Below are 15248 nucleotides of genomic sequence, written 5' to 3' on the forward strand. Positions count from 1 at the left end.
ATTTTCAGTGGTATTGTTATTAACAAACACGCCCCCATAAAGAGAATTAAAAACAGGTTCAGCCCCTGGTTCGACCGTGATCTTGCAGAGTTACTCCACCTCAAGAATTGCATTTGGCGGAAGGCTCAGCACACGCATACTCAGGCTGACTGGCTCTGGTTCAGGCAAATGAGAAATAAGTGCACTCAAGCTATCCGGAAGGCCAAAGTTAGTTATTTTAAGGAGCAGTTCTCTTTCTGTGGGTCTAACACCAAGAAGTTCTGGAAAACGGTTAAAAACCTGGAGAATAAAACCTCTTCACAGCTGCCCATGTCCCTTAACCTCTCTAGGGTAGGTGGGACGCAATCGTCCCACACTATTCAACAGCCAGTGAAAAATCAGAGCGCCAAATTCAAAAGCACAAAATGTCATAATTCAAAGTTCTCAAACATATGACTATTTTACACTTCTCCTGAATCGAACCACGTTGTCCGATTTCAGAAAGGCTTTACAACGAAAGCAAAACATTAGATTATGTTAGGAGAGAACATAGACACAAATAACCACAGCCATTTCCAAGCAACTAGCATGCATCACAAATACCCAAAACACAGCTAAATGAAGCACTAACCTTTGACGATCTTCAACAGATGACACTCCTAGGACATCATGTTACACAATACATGCATTTTTTGTTCGAGAAAGTTCATATTTATATCTAAAAACAGCATTTTACATTGGCGCGTGACGTTCAGAAAATATTTTGCTTCCAATACTGCCAGTGAATCAGCACTACAATTTACAAAAATACTCGTCATAAACGTTGATAAAATATTAAACTGTCATTCAAAGAATTATAGATGAACATCTCCTTTATGCTAACGCTGTGAAAGATTTCAAAATAACTTTACTGGGAAAGCACACTTTGCAATAATCTGAGTACTGGGCTCAGAAAAATACACTAGGCAATACAGATACCCGCCATTTTGGAGTCATCTAAAATATTAACTTGTTATGGATAGGGGGCAGTATTTTCACGGCCGGATAAAAAACGTACCCGATTTTAATCTGATTATTACTCCTGCCCAGAAACTAGAATATGCATATAATTATTAGCTTTGGATAGAAAACGCTCTAAAGTTTCTAAAACTGTTTGAATGGTGTCTGTGAGTATAACAGAAATCATTTGGCAGGCCAAAACCTGAGAAGATTCCAAACAGGAAGCGCCCTCTCTGACCATTTATTGGCCTTCTTGATCATCTCTATCCAAAACGGGATCTCTGCTGTAACGTGACATTTTCTAACGCTCCCATAGGCTCTCAGAAGGCGCCAGAACGTTGAATGATGACTTTGCAAGCCATGGCTGAAAAACAGTAGTGCATTTGGTAAGTGGTCGATCTGAGAACAATGTGACTGGTGCGCGCGTGCACGAGACGACTCCATGTTTTCATTTTCAGTCTTTGAACGAAAACGACTCCCGGTCGGAATGTTATCGCTTTTTTACGAGAAGAATTGCATAAAAATTGATTTTAAACAGCGTTTGACATGCTTCGAAGTACGGTAATGGAATATTTTGACATTTTTTGTCACGAAACGCGCCGGGCGCGTCACCCTTCGTTACCCTTCGGATAGTGTCTTGAACGCACAACAAAACACCGCTATTTGGATATAACTATGGATTATTTGGAACCAAACCAACATTTGTTATTGAAGTAGAAGTCCTGGGAGTGCATTCTGACGAAGAACAGCAAAGGTAATCCAATTTTTCTTATAGTAAATCTGAGTTTGGTGAGTGCCAAACTTGGTGGGTGTCAAAATAGCTAGCCTGTGATGGCCAGGCTATCTACTAAGAATATTGCAAAATGTGCTTTCACCGAAAATCTATTTTAAAATCGGACACCGCGATTGCATAAAGGAGTTCTGTATCTATAATTCTTTAAAAAAAAAATTTTTTGTTAACGTTTATCGTGAGTAATTTAGTAAATTCACCGGAAGTTTTCGGTGGGTATGCTAGTTCTGAACGTCACATGCTAATGTAAAAAGCTGTTTTCTGATACAAATATGAACTTGATTGAACAAAACATGCATGTATTGTATAACATAATGTCCTAGGAGTGTCATCTGATGAAGATCATCAAAGGTTAGTGCTGCATTTAGCTGTGGTTTTGGTTTTTGTGACATATGCTAGCTTGAAAAATGGGTGTCTCATTATTTCTGGCTGGGTACTCTCCTGACATAATCTAATGTTTTGCTTTCGTTGTAAAGCCTTTTTGAAATCGGACAATGTGGTTAGATAAAGGAGAGTCTTGTCTTTAAAATGGTGTAAAACAGTCATATGTTTGAAAAATGGAAGTTTTGGGATTTTTGAGGAGTTTGTATTTCGCGCCACGCCCTATCATTGGATATTGGTGAGGCGTTCCGCTAGCGGAACATCTAGATGTAAGTTAAGGTTGCTGCCCCTATCATCGCCAAGCCTATCTCTGACCTTTTTAACCTGTCTGGGTAGGTTCCCATTGCTTGGATGGCAAACGTGCTGGAAAAACTTGCAAATAATCAACTGACTGACTTTCTTGATGTCTATAGTATTCTTTCTGGTATGCAATCTGGTTTCTGCTCAGGTTATGGATGTGTCACTGTAACCTTAAAGGTCCTTAATGATGTCACCATTGCCCTTGATTCTCTATTTAATTTTTTTCCTAAGCAATTCTAAGCAATGTTGTGCTGCTTTTTTTATTGACTTGGCCAAAGCTTTTGATACGGTAGACCATTCCATTCTTGTGGGCCGACTAAGGAGTATTGGGGTGTCTGAGGGGTCTTTGGCCAGGTTTGATAACTACCTCCGAGTGAGGTGTATAAAGTCAGAAAATCTGTCTCAGCCGCTGCCTGTCACCAAGTGAGTTCCCCAAGGCTCAATCCTAGGCCCCACTCTCTTCTCGATTTACATCAACAACATAGCTCAGGCAGTAGGAAGATCTCTCATCCATTTAAATGCAGATGATAGAGTCTTATACTCAGCTGGCCCCTTCCCGGATTGTATGTTAAATGCTCTACGACAAAGCTTTCTTAGTGTCCAACAAGCTTTCTCTACCCTAAACCTGGTTCTGAACACCTCCAAAACAAAGGTCATGTGGTTTGGTAAGAAGAATGCCCCTCTCCCCACAGGTGTGATTACTACCTCTGAGGGTTTAGAGCTTGAGGTAGTCACCTCATACAAGTACTTGGGAGTATGGCCAGACGGTACACTATCCTTCTCTCAGCACATATCAAAGCTGTAGGCTGTTCAATCTAGACTTGGTTTCCTCTATCTTAATTGCTCCTCTTTCACCCCAGCTGCCAAACTAACCCTGATTCAGATGACCATCCTACCCATGCTAGATTACGGATAAATAATTTATAGATCGGCAGGTAAGGATGCTCTCGAGTGGCTAGATGTTCTTACCATTCGGCCATTAGATTTACCACCAATGCTCCTTATTGGACACATCACTGCACTCTATACTCCTCTGTAAACTGGTCATCTCTGTATACCTGTCGCAAGACTCACTGGTTGATGCTTATTTATAAAGCCCTCGTAGGCCTCACTCCCCCCCTATCTGAGATACCTACTGCAACCCTCATCCTCCACATACAACACCCGTTCTGCCAGTCACATTATGTTAAAGGTCCCAAAGCACACACCTTCCTGGGCAGCTCGTCTTTTCAGTTTGCTGCAGCTAGCAACTGGAAAGAGCTACAACAAACACAAAACTGTCCAGTTTGAATCTTAATCTGTTCATTCAAAGACTCAATCATGGACACTCTTACTGACAGCTTTGGCTGCTTTGCGTGATGTATTGCTGTCTCCACCTTCTTGCTCTTTGTGCTGTTGTCTGTGCCCAATAATGTTTGTACCATGTTTTGTGCTGCTACCATGTTGTGCTGCTACCATGCTCTGTTGTCATGTGTTGCTGCCTTACTATGTTGTTGTCTTAGGTCTCTCTTTATGTAGTGTTGTCTCGGCTATATATGTATGTATGTATGTATGTATGTATGTATGTATATGTATATGTGTGTGTATGTATGTATGTATGTATGTATGTATATGTATATATATATATATATATATATATATATATATATATTACTGCTCAAAAAAATAAAAACACAATGTAACTCCAAGTCAATCACACTTCTGTGAAATCAAACTGTCCACTTAGGAAGTAACACTGATTGACAATAAATTTCACATGCTGTTGTGCAAATGGAATAGACAACGGGTGGAAATTATAGGCAATTAGCTAGACACCCAGAAAAAAGGAGTGGTTCGGCAGGTGGTGACCACAGACCACTTCTCAGTTCCTATGCTTCCTGGCTGATGTTTTGGTCACTTTTGAATGCTGGCGGTGCTTTCACTCTAGTGGTAGCATGAGACGGAGTCTGCAACCCACACAAGTGGCTCAGGTAGTGCAGCTCATCCAGGATGGCACATCAATGCGAGCTGTGGCAAGAAGGTTTGCTGTGTCTGTCAGCGTAGTGTCCAGAGCATGGAGGCGCTACCAGGAGACAGGCCAGTACATCAGGAGACGTGGAGGAGGCCGTAGGAGGGCAACAACCCAGCAGCAGGACCGCTACCTCCGCCTTTGTGCAAGGAGGAGCAGGAGAAGCACTGCCAGAGCCCTGCAAAATTACCTCCAGCAGGCCACAAATGTGCATGTGTCTGCTCAAACGGTCAGAAACAGACTCCATGAGGGCCCGAGGTAGCCTGACTGCCATTAGGTACCGAGATGAGATCTTCAGACCCCTTGTGAGACCATATGCTGGTTGCGGTTGGCCCTGGGTTCCTCCTAATGCAAGACAATGCTAGACCTCATGTGGCTGGAGTGTGTCAGCAGTTCCTGCAAGAGGAAGGCATTGATGCTATGGACTTGACCGCCCGTTCCTGACCTGAATCCCATTGAGCACATCTGGGACATCATGTCTCGCTCCATCCACCAACGCCACGTTGCACCACAGACTGTCCAGGAGTTGGCGGATGCTTTAGTCCAGGTCTGGGAGGAGATCCCTCAGGAGACCATCCGCCACCTCATCAGGAGCATGCCCAGGCGTTGTAGGGAGGTCATACAGGCACGTGGAGGCCACACACACTACTGAGCCTCATTTTGACTTGTTTTAAGGACATTACATCAAAGTTGGATCAGCCTGTAGTGTGGTTTTCCACTTTAATTTTGAGTGTGACTCCAAATCCAGACCTCCATGGGTTGATAAATTGGATTTCCATTGATTATTTTTGTGTGATTTTGTTGTCAGCACATTCAACTATGTAAAGAAAAAAGTATTTAATAAGATTATTTCATTCATTCAGATCTTGGATGTGTTATTTTAGTGTTCCCTTTATTTTTTTGAGCAGTATATGTATATATATATGTGTGTGTGTGTGTGTGTGTGTGTATTTTAATCCTAGCCCGCAGGAGGGCTTTTGGTAGGCCGTCATTGTAAATAAGAATTGGTTCTTAACCTCTCTGGGCCAGTGTGATGTTTGCGTCCCACCCTAGTCAACAGCCAGTGGAATCGCGTGGCGCGAAATACAAATACCTCAAAAATGCTATAACTTCAATTTCTCAAACATATGACTATTTTACACCATTTTAAAGAAGACTCTCGTTAATCTAACCATGTCCGATTTCAAAAAGGCTTTACAGTGAAAGCAAAACATTAGATTATGTCAGGAGAGTACCCTGCCAAAAATAATCACACAGCCATTTTCAAAGCAAGCATATGTCACAAAAACCCCAAACCACAGCTAAATGCAGCACTAACCGTTGATGATCTTCATCAGATGACACTCCTAGGACATTGTCATACAATACATGCATGTTTTGTTCAATCAAGTTCATATTTATATCAAAAAACAGCTTTTTACATTAGCATGTGATGTTCAGAACTAGCATACCCACCGAAAACTTCCGGTGAATTTACTAAATTACTCATGATAAACGTTGACAAAATACATAATTATTTTAAGAATTATAGATACAGAACTCCCTTATGCAATCGCGGTGTCAGATTTTAAAATGGCTTTTCGGCGAAAGCACATTTTGCAATATTCTGAGTACATAGCTCGGCCATCACAGGCTAGCTAATTTGACACCCACCAAGTTTTGGGCAACCTAAACTCAGAATTACTATTAGAAAAATTTGACTACGTTTGCTGTTGTTCGTCAGAATGCACTCCCAGGACTTCTACTTCAATAACAAATGTTGTTTTGGTTCCAAATAATCCATAGTTGTATCCAAATACCTCCGTTTTGTTCTTGCGTTCAGGTCACTATCCGAAGGGTAACGCGCGAGTGCATTTCGTGACAAAGAATGTCAAAATATTCGATTACCGTACTTAGAAGCATGTCAAACGCTGTTTAAAATCATTTTTTATGCTATTTTTCGCGTAAAATAGCGATAATATTCTAACTGGACCAACGTTGTATTCATTCAAAGACTGAAAGAAAAAAAATGGAGAAGTCTCGTGAATGCGCATCTGTCTCACTGTCCCCAGGCAGGCCACTTACAAACTCTGCTGCTGTACTTTGCCCAGAGACGGGAGACACGTCATTCCGCTTTCTGGCAGCTTTAGAGAGCCAATGGAAGCCTTAGAAAGTGTCACGTAACAGCACAGATGCTGTATTTTCGATAGAGATGTAACAGAAGGACAACAAATTGTCAGACAGGGCACTTCCTGCATGGAATCTTCTCAGGTTTTGGCCTGCCATATGAGTTCTGTTATACTCACAGACACCATTCAAACAGTTTTAGAAACTTTAGTGTTTTCTATCCAAATCTACTAATTATATGCATATTCTCTCAAGAGTAGTAACCAGTTTAAATCAGGTACGTTTTTTTTCCCGGACGTGCAAATACTGCCCCCTAGCCCCAACAGGTTAACTGACTTGCCTAGTTAAATAAAGGTGAAATAAAAAATATTGTGCTAGAGGGTGTGTTCTCAGCCCTCTCCTGTACTCCCTGTTCACCCTTGACTGCGTGGCCATGCACGCCTCCAACTCAATCATCAAGTTTGCAGATGACACTACAGTGGTAGGCTTGATTTAAGGAAGGCCCAAAAGATCATCAAGGACAACAACCGCCCAAGCCACTGCCTATTCACCCCGCTATCATCTAGAAGGCGAGGTCAGTACAGGTGCATCAAAGCTGGGACCGAGAGACTGAAAAACAGCTTTGATCTCAAGGCCATCAGACTGTTAAACAGCCATCAGTAACATTGAGTGGCTGCTGCCAACATACTGAGTCAAATCTCTAGCCACTTTAATAATAATAAATTGGATGTAATAAATGTATCACTAGTCAAATTAAACAATGCCACTTTTATAATGTTTACATCCCCTACATTACTCATCTCATATGTACAGTTGAAGTCGGAAGTTTACATACACCTTAACCAAATACATTTTAAGCTCCATTTTTCACAATTCCTGACATTTAATCTTAGTAAAAATTGTCTTAGGTCAGATAGGATCACCACTTTATTTTAAGAATGTGAAATGTCAGAATAATAGTAGAGAGAAGGATTTATTTCAGCTTTTATTTCTTTCATCACATTCCCAGTTGGTCAGAAGTTTACATACACTCAATTGGTTTTTGGTAGAATTGCCTTTATATTGTTTAACTTGGGTCAAACATTTCAGGTAGCCTTCCACAAGCTTCCCACAATCAGTTGGGTGACTTTTGCCCCATTCCTCCTGACAGAGCTGGTGTAACTGAGTCAGGTTTGTAGACTTCCTTGCTCGCACACGCTTTTTCAGTTCTGCCCACACATTTTCTATAGGATTGAGGTCAGGTCTTTGTGATGGTCACTCCAATACCTTGACTTTGTTGGCCTTAAGCCATTTTGCCACAACTTTGCAAGTATGCTTGGGGTCATTGTCCATTTGGAAGACCCATTTGCGACCAAGCTTTAATTTCCTGACTGATGGAGATGTTGCTTCAATATATCCACACAATTTCCTTTCCTCATGATGCAATCTATTTTGTGAAGTGCACCAGTCCCTCCTGCAGCAAAGCACCCCTACAACATGATGCTGCCATCCCCGTGCTTCACGGTTGGGATGGTGTTGGTCGGCTTGCAAGCATCCCCCTTTTCCCTCCAAACATAACAATGGTCATTATGGCCAAACAGTTCTATTTTTGTTTCATCAGACCAGAGGACATTTCTCCAAAAAGTACGATCTTTGTCCCCATGTGCAGTTGCAAACCGTAGTCTGGGTTTTTTATGGCGGTTTTGGAGCAGTTGCTTCTTCCTTGCTAAGGAGCCTTTCAGGTTATATCGATATAGGACTCGTTTTTACTGTGGATCTACTTTTGTACTGGTTTCCTCCAGCATCTTCACAAGGTCCTTTGCTGCTGTTCTGGGGTTGATTAGCACTTTTCGCACCAAAGTACATTCCTCTCTAGGAGACAGAACGCATCTTCTTCCTGAGCGGTTTGACGGCTGCGTGGTCCCATGGAGTTTGTACTTGCGTACTATTGTTTGTACAGATGAACGCGGTACCTTCAGGTGTTTGGAATTTGCTTCCAAGGATGAACCAGACTTGTTTTTTTCTCTGAGATCTTGGCTGATTTCTTTTGATTTTCCCATGATGTCAAGCAGAGGCACTGAGCCTTGAAATACATCTACAGGTACACCTCCAATTGACTCAAATTATGTCAATTAGCCTATCAGAAGCTTCTGAAGCAATGACATTATTTTCTGGAATTTTCCAAGCTGTTTAAAGGCACAGTCAACTTAGTGTATGTAAACGTCTGACCCACTGAAATTGTGATACAGTGAATTATAAGTGAAATAATCTGTCTGTAAACAATTGTTGGAAAAATTACTTGTCATGCACAAAGTAGATGTCCTATCCGACTTGCCAAAACTATAGTTTGTTAACAAGAAATTTGTGGAGTGGTTGAAAAACGAGTTTTAATGACTCCAACCTAAGTTTATGTAAACTTCCGATTTCAACTGTATTTCTATGTACATATTCTTATTCATTCCTTTACACTTGTGTGTGTATCAGGTAAGAACTAGAAGCATAAGCATTTCGCTAGACTTTAAAAAAAAATTTTTTTTAAACATTTTTAGTCATTTAGCAGACGCTCTTATCCAGAGCGACTTACAGTAGTGAATGCATACATTTCATTTTATACTTTTTTTTTCTGTGCTGGCCCCCCCGTGGGAATCGAACCCACAACCCTGGTGTTGCAAACACCATGCTCTACCAACTGAGCTACATGTGTATGTGCTAACCATGTGTATGTGACCAATAAAATTTGATTTGATTTGAAACAGAAAATATTGTGCAAGAGAGGACAAGGACGGGACTGGATTATGTTGACACATTCTCAGATGATACTCTATTTGACATCAGAAAACCCCAAGTTTTAAGTTGATCGACACCTGTCGTCAATGTCTCACTGTACTTCATTGAAAGAGGCAAGCCTATTTGTTGTGTTTTTGTACTGACCCCTTTTTAAGATTCCCACACATCTATAGCTAGCCGTCACTGCCATTGGTTTGTTTGGAAAGCAGAGTGATCGTCTGTGTTGTTTAGTCACATTCCTTATTTCAGATGATTACTCTGGAAATAGAAGTAACCTAATAATAGCCTCCTTCATTTGTCCATCGGGGTTTGGCTTCTACACTCCAGTGAACTCCATCAGTCTATCCATTTATCCCTCCCTTCAGAAAAGAGCTGATCCACAACAGGAAACAACTCGTAATCTTTTAACTAAACAGACATTTCCTCCTCCGGTTGTTGTCAGTTGGACTTCTAGCTCTCATTAGCTCCTCTGTACTCATCCATCCTTTCTGCCTGCCCTCTGTCCCATATCTCTGCCTGGCTGGGAAGGCACTACTTTTAAGTGACATTTCAGACTGCTTTGGAAGTATTCTTAGGATTGTTAGGATAATAGTTCTGGAGGAAGGAGGAATCCCCACCAGGTATTATTAGTGTCTCGTTTTATGCGGATTGTTTTGTTGTCTTGCTTCTTGTTCTTGCAGAGGTTATCACATTTATTAATTTGGTGTTCTGCTCTTAATTCGTTTAGCCATCAAAGTTTTGGAAAGAAACAAATTGCGTAGTCTTGTTTTTCATAGTTTGTATAATAACTTATTTTCCTAAGTCAATTTTGTTATTGGATTATTGGACATTTGCTTGTTTCCAGCTCAATGTTACTGTCATTCCATGCTGTGGCTGTTCTGTTAGCATACATGGTTATCATGCAGTTTGATGTTCTATTACAGGCCTTGCCAGGTTTGCAGAGCTTTCCTTCTAGAATTAAATGGTGTGTCCTTGGCGTTAACTGTGCTCGTGTGTGTGTGTGTGTGTCCCCTCCCAGTGTGGTGTGATGTAACCTAGCATATTTAGAGAGCCGTAATAAACTAGTCATAAATTACTAAAGAGGAGGCTTGGCTTCCATTTAGTCTCATGACACCTCCTTCCCTCCTCTCTACTGCAGGTGACTTGCCCCTCGCTGTAGCAACCCAGCCTGTGGAGAAGAGGAAGAGTGGATCCAGGAGAGGACCATGGAGCAGTGTGAGACTTCTGCGAGCCCCAGCAGAGATCACCCATGGAAGGCAGCGACCATGAAGAGGAGGGCCTGGGCCCAGAGCAGAGACTCCTGGCAGGGCCCCTCTGAGAGTCAGGACACCCAGGATCAGGAGGGTTGCAGCGAGGACATGGTGTCCCCAGAGCCCACCATGGAGACGACGGCCCCGGCTGAGGAGCCAGGTACGTCAGGAAGAGCTACAGAGAGAGCAGCAGACGGGAATAATTCCGGTTTGGGTTTTTGACGACTTGATAGAAAGCTGCATGGAAGTCATGATTAAACAATAAACCCTACTTTAAGGTCGTATTGCTCTATTAGTAACTAGCCCAAAAAGGAATGAAATCCTCCAACAGCAAACCGTTTATTTAGATGTTTGAATCCAATTGTTATGGTTACGGACATTGTAGAATAGTTCCAGGCAGTATGATGTTATGTAGGAATTGTACTTGTTTTCCTCTCTCAGGGCGCTTCCCTAACAAGATTGCAAGCTGGCTCAAGGACTGCAGGTATAGTAATGTTGTGTTACAATGAAACCTCTATATTGACATGTAAATTGACATTAGGGCACACAATGAACAACGTTGTAAAACGTTGTGCAACAGAAAGCGAAAATGTGTTTCTTATTGGACCAGTCAGGGTAGCCCCTCTTTGTTTCAATTGGTTTTCTTCAGTTTGATGTCTAATGAACACAGAAGACAGGGCCCTGGTAAAGCCCTTAATAATGACAGAGAAAGAGCAGCATAGCAACCATGTATTGTGTTTCCTTGTATCTGGAAGCTGTTGTGGTCCAACTCTCTCCTTGTCAGACATGTTATATTTGCTTTGTGAAGGCCGTGCGCTTTATGCTGCTATCTATGCCTTTGGGAAGTTTTTCCGTTAGCCCAGGGCCTATGTTATCAGCAACTGGTCTGGTCCTGTTGTACTGCCTCAAGTTGATTCAACAAACATTACCATGGAACTTAGAATCTGTTTATTGAGTCAAAATCTAGATGGTAAAAAATTCCCCCAAAAACTGATGTGAGCAAGACGAAGTGATGAGGAGAAAGAGCAAACAGAAAGTCGCATGATGTTGATCATGAGCGTTTACACAATGTCTCTTTATGAAATGTTCATGTCATATGTCTTTTTCTGGTATAGGCCTACAGACAGGTGTTCCATGCTGTTAACCTAGATGTTACTAGTGCCGGGGCGATGCCAGCATCGTCATACTCATTAGCATCATGGCAAGGAAACAAAACACAAAGTAGATTTAACTTTAGAAAAACAGCCCTAATGTTGGAAACATCGTGTTGTCACCCAGAGTCACATTTATTTATATTCCAAGATATAGAACTCAATATTTTACATACAGCAGGTTTTTAAATGACCAGCGCATTCTTACTGCTTCGTGTTTTCATTTTTGCCATGGAAACAATATTGCGATGCTGGTATTGTCCCAGTCCTAGATGTTATATGAGCAGAAAGCATATCAACTTGACTTGGTCTGACTCACTCAGTATAGAAGTATAGTTGCATCAGAGTACAGTAGGACATCAGAAAGCCTATAGACCTGATTAGGTCTGGGACAGTGACCATATGAAGTTGTTTGATCTGTTGACCAAGAGGTGAGCTAGGAGCGTCACAGCGCAGTGTTAGGGATGTTGTGCCACGTTGCTATTTTTAGCCCTTAGACTAGAGCCTTGTGTTTGACTTGCTGTTTTTTCTCACAATGCTCAGCCAGACTTGACTTAGCTTCATCCAGGCCTTCCTGTACACTAACAGTGGAGACTGGAGGCTCTGTTACTGCTCTGTGACAGAGAACATATGACAGTCACTGTCTAGTACTACTGTATCTGTGTATGTCGGACTAGTGTATCTGTGTATGTCGGACTAGTGTATCTGTGTATGTCGGACTAGTGTATCTGTGTATGTCGGACTAGTGTATCTGTGGATGTCGGACTAGTGTATCTGTGGATGTAGGACTACTCTGTATGTATAGTATATTGATCATGCTTATATGATTAGTTGACTAATAATAAGAAGAAACAGTTGTAGTGTTTGTATGTCTCTGTTGTAGACACTGGTGTCTCTAACTAACTGTGTCTCTGTGTTGTAGACACGGGTGTCTCTGTGTTGTAGACACGGGTGTCTCTGTGTTGTAGACACGGGTGTCTCTGTGTTGTAGACACGGGTGTCTCTGTGTTGTAGACACGGGTGTCTCTGTGTTGTAGACACGGGTGTCTCTAACTGTGTGTGTCTGTTAGAGGTCGACCGATTAATCGGAATGGCCGATTTTAATTAGGGCCGATTTCAGGTTTTCATAACAATCGGAAATCGTTATTTTTGGATGCCGATTTGGCCGTTGTTTTTTTTTTTTTACACCTTTATTTAACTAGGAAAGTCAGTTAAGAACAAATTCTTATTTTCAATGACGGCCTAGGAACGGTGGGTTAACTGCCTTGTTCAGGGGCAGAACGACAGATTTTTACCTTGTCAGCTCGGGGATTCAATCTTGCAACCTTACGGTTAACTAGTCCAACGCTCTAACCACCTGCTTTACATTGCCCTCCACGAGGAGCCTGCCTGTTACGCGAATGCAGTAAGAAGCCAAGGTAAGTTGCTAGCTAGCATTAAACTTATCTTATAAAAAAACAATCAATCAATCATAATCACTAGTTAACTACACATGGTTGATGATATTACTAGTTTATCTAGCCTGTCCTGTGTTGCATATAATCGCTTATGTACACGTTGCTTCAACCATAAACATCAATGCCTTTCTTAAAATCAATACACAAGTATATATTTTTAAACCTGCATATTTAGTTAATATTGCCTGCTAACATGAATTTCTTTTAACTAGGGAAAATGTGTCACTTCTCTTGCAACAGAGTCAGGGTATATGCAGCAGTTTGGGCCGCCTGGCTCGCTGCGAACTGTGAAGACTTTCTTCCTAACAAAGACAGCCGACTTCGCCAAACGGGGGATGATTTAACAAAAGCGCATTTGCGAAAAAAGCACAATCATTGTACGACTGTACCTAACCATAAACATCAATGCCTTTCTTAAAATCAATACACAGAAGTATATATTTTTAAACCTGCATATTTGGCTAAAAGAAATCCAGGTTAGCAGGCAATATTAACCAGGTGAAATTGTGTCATTTTGCGTTCATTGCACGCAGAGTCAGGGTATATGCAACAGTTTGGGCCGCCTGGCTCGTTGCGAACTAATTTGCCAGAATTTTACGTAATTATGACACACTATTGAAGGTTGTGCAATGTAACAGGAATATTTAGACTTAGGGATGCCACCCGTTAGATAAAATACGGAACGGTTCCGTATTTCACATGAAAGGAAAAACGTTTTGTTTTCGAGATGATAGTTTCCGGATTCGGCCATATTAATGACCTAAGGCTCGTATTTCTGTGTGTTTATTATAATTAAAGTCTATGATTTGATAGATCAGTCTGACTGAGAGGTGGTAGGCAGCAGCATGTTCGTAAGCATTCATTCAAACAGTACTTTCGTGCGTTTTGCCTGCAGCTCTTCGCTGTGCTTCAAGCATTGCGCTGTTTATGACTTCAAGCCTGTCAACTCCCAAGATGAGGCTGGTGTAACCGATGTGAAATGGCTAGCTAGTCAGCCAGGTGTGCGCTTATAGCGTTTCAAACGTCACTCACTCTGAGACTTGGAGTAGTTGTTCCCCTTGCTCTGCATGGGTAACGCTGCTTCGAGGGTGGCTGTTGTCGATGTGTTCCTGGTTCGAGCCCAGGTGGGAGCGAGGAGAGGGACGGAAGCTATACTGTTACACTGGCATTACTAAAGTGCCTATAAGAACATCCAATAGTCAAAGGTATATGAAATACAAATCGTATAGAGAGAAATAGTCCTATAATTCCTATAATAACTACAACCTAAAACTTCTTACCTGGGAATATTGAAGACTCATGTTAAAAGGAACCACCAGCTTTCATATGTTCTCATGTTCTGAGCAAGGAACTTAAACGTTAGCTTTCTTACATGGCACATAATGCACTTTTACTTTCTTCTCCAACACTTTGTTTTTGCATTATTTAAACCAACTTGAACATGTTTCATTATTTATTTGAGGCTAAATTGATTTTGATGTATTATATTAAGTTAAAATAAGTGTTCATTCAGTATTGTTGTAATTGTCATTATTACAAATAAAAAATGTCAGATTAATCGGTATTGGCTTTTTGGGTCCTCCAATAATCGGTATCGGCGTTGAAAAACAATCATAATCGGTCGACCTCTAGTCTCTGTGTTGTAGACTCTGGTGTCTCTAACTGTGTGTGTCTCTGTGTAGCATACACTGGTGTCTCTAACTGTGTGTGTCTCTGTGTTGTAGACACTGGTGTCTCTAGCTGTGTGTCTCTGTGTTGTAGACACTGGTGTGTCTCTGTGTTGTAGACACTGGTGTCGCTAACTGTGTGTGTCTCTGTGTTGTAGACACTGGTGTCTCTAACTAACTGTGTGTCTCTGTTATAGACTCTGGTGTCTCTAACTGTGTGTGTCTCTGTGTTGTAGACGCTGGTGTCTCTAACTGTGTGTCTGTGTGTCTGTGTTGTAGACGCTGGTGTCTCTAACTAACAGTGTCTGTGTCTCTGTGTTGTAGACACTGGTGTCTCTAACAGTGTGTGTCTCTGTGTTGTAGACTAACTGTCTGTGTCTCTGTGTTGTAGACA

General features: G+C 41.6%; 1 protein-coding gene across 2 annotated transcripts in view; it reads left to right on the top strand.

The window, feature by feature from the left end:
• Positions 1-15248, top strand: part of itprid2 (ITPR interacting domain containing 2) — a 61341-nt gene that overhangs the window by 15617 nt on the left and 30476 nt on the right. Inside the window, exons 1-3 of one of the 2 annotated variants that reach the window (XM_029702517.1) lie at positions 9812-9949; positions 10468-10739; positions 11021-11063. In XM_029702517.1, the coding sequence (XP_029558377.1) occupies positions 10535-10739; positions 11021-11063 (248 nt within the window). In that variant the 5' untranslated portion in view covers positions 9812-9949; positions 10468-10534. Of the gene's footprint in view, positions 1-9811; positions 9950-10467; positions 10740-11020; positions 11064-15248 lie in introns of those variants that run through there. The other variant, XM_029702516.1, reaches the window with a different exon arrangement.

The sequence above is a fragment of the Salmo trutta genome, chromosome 20 (assembly GCF_901001165.1).
Source record: "Salmo trutta chromosome 20, fSalTru1.1, whole genome shotgun sequence".
Lineage (NCBI taxonomy): Eukaryota > Metazoa > Chordata > Actinopteri > Salmoniformes > Salmonidae > Salmo > Salmo trutta.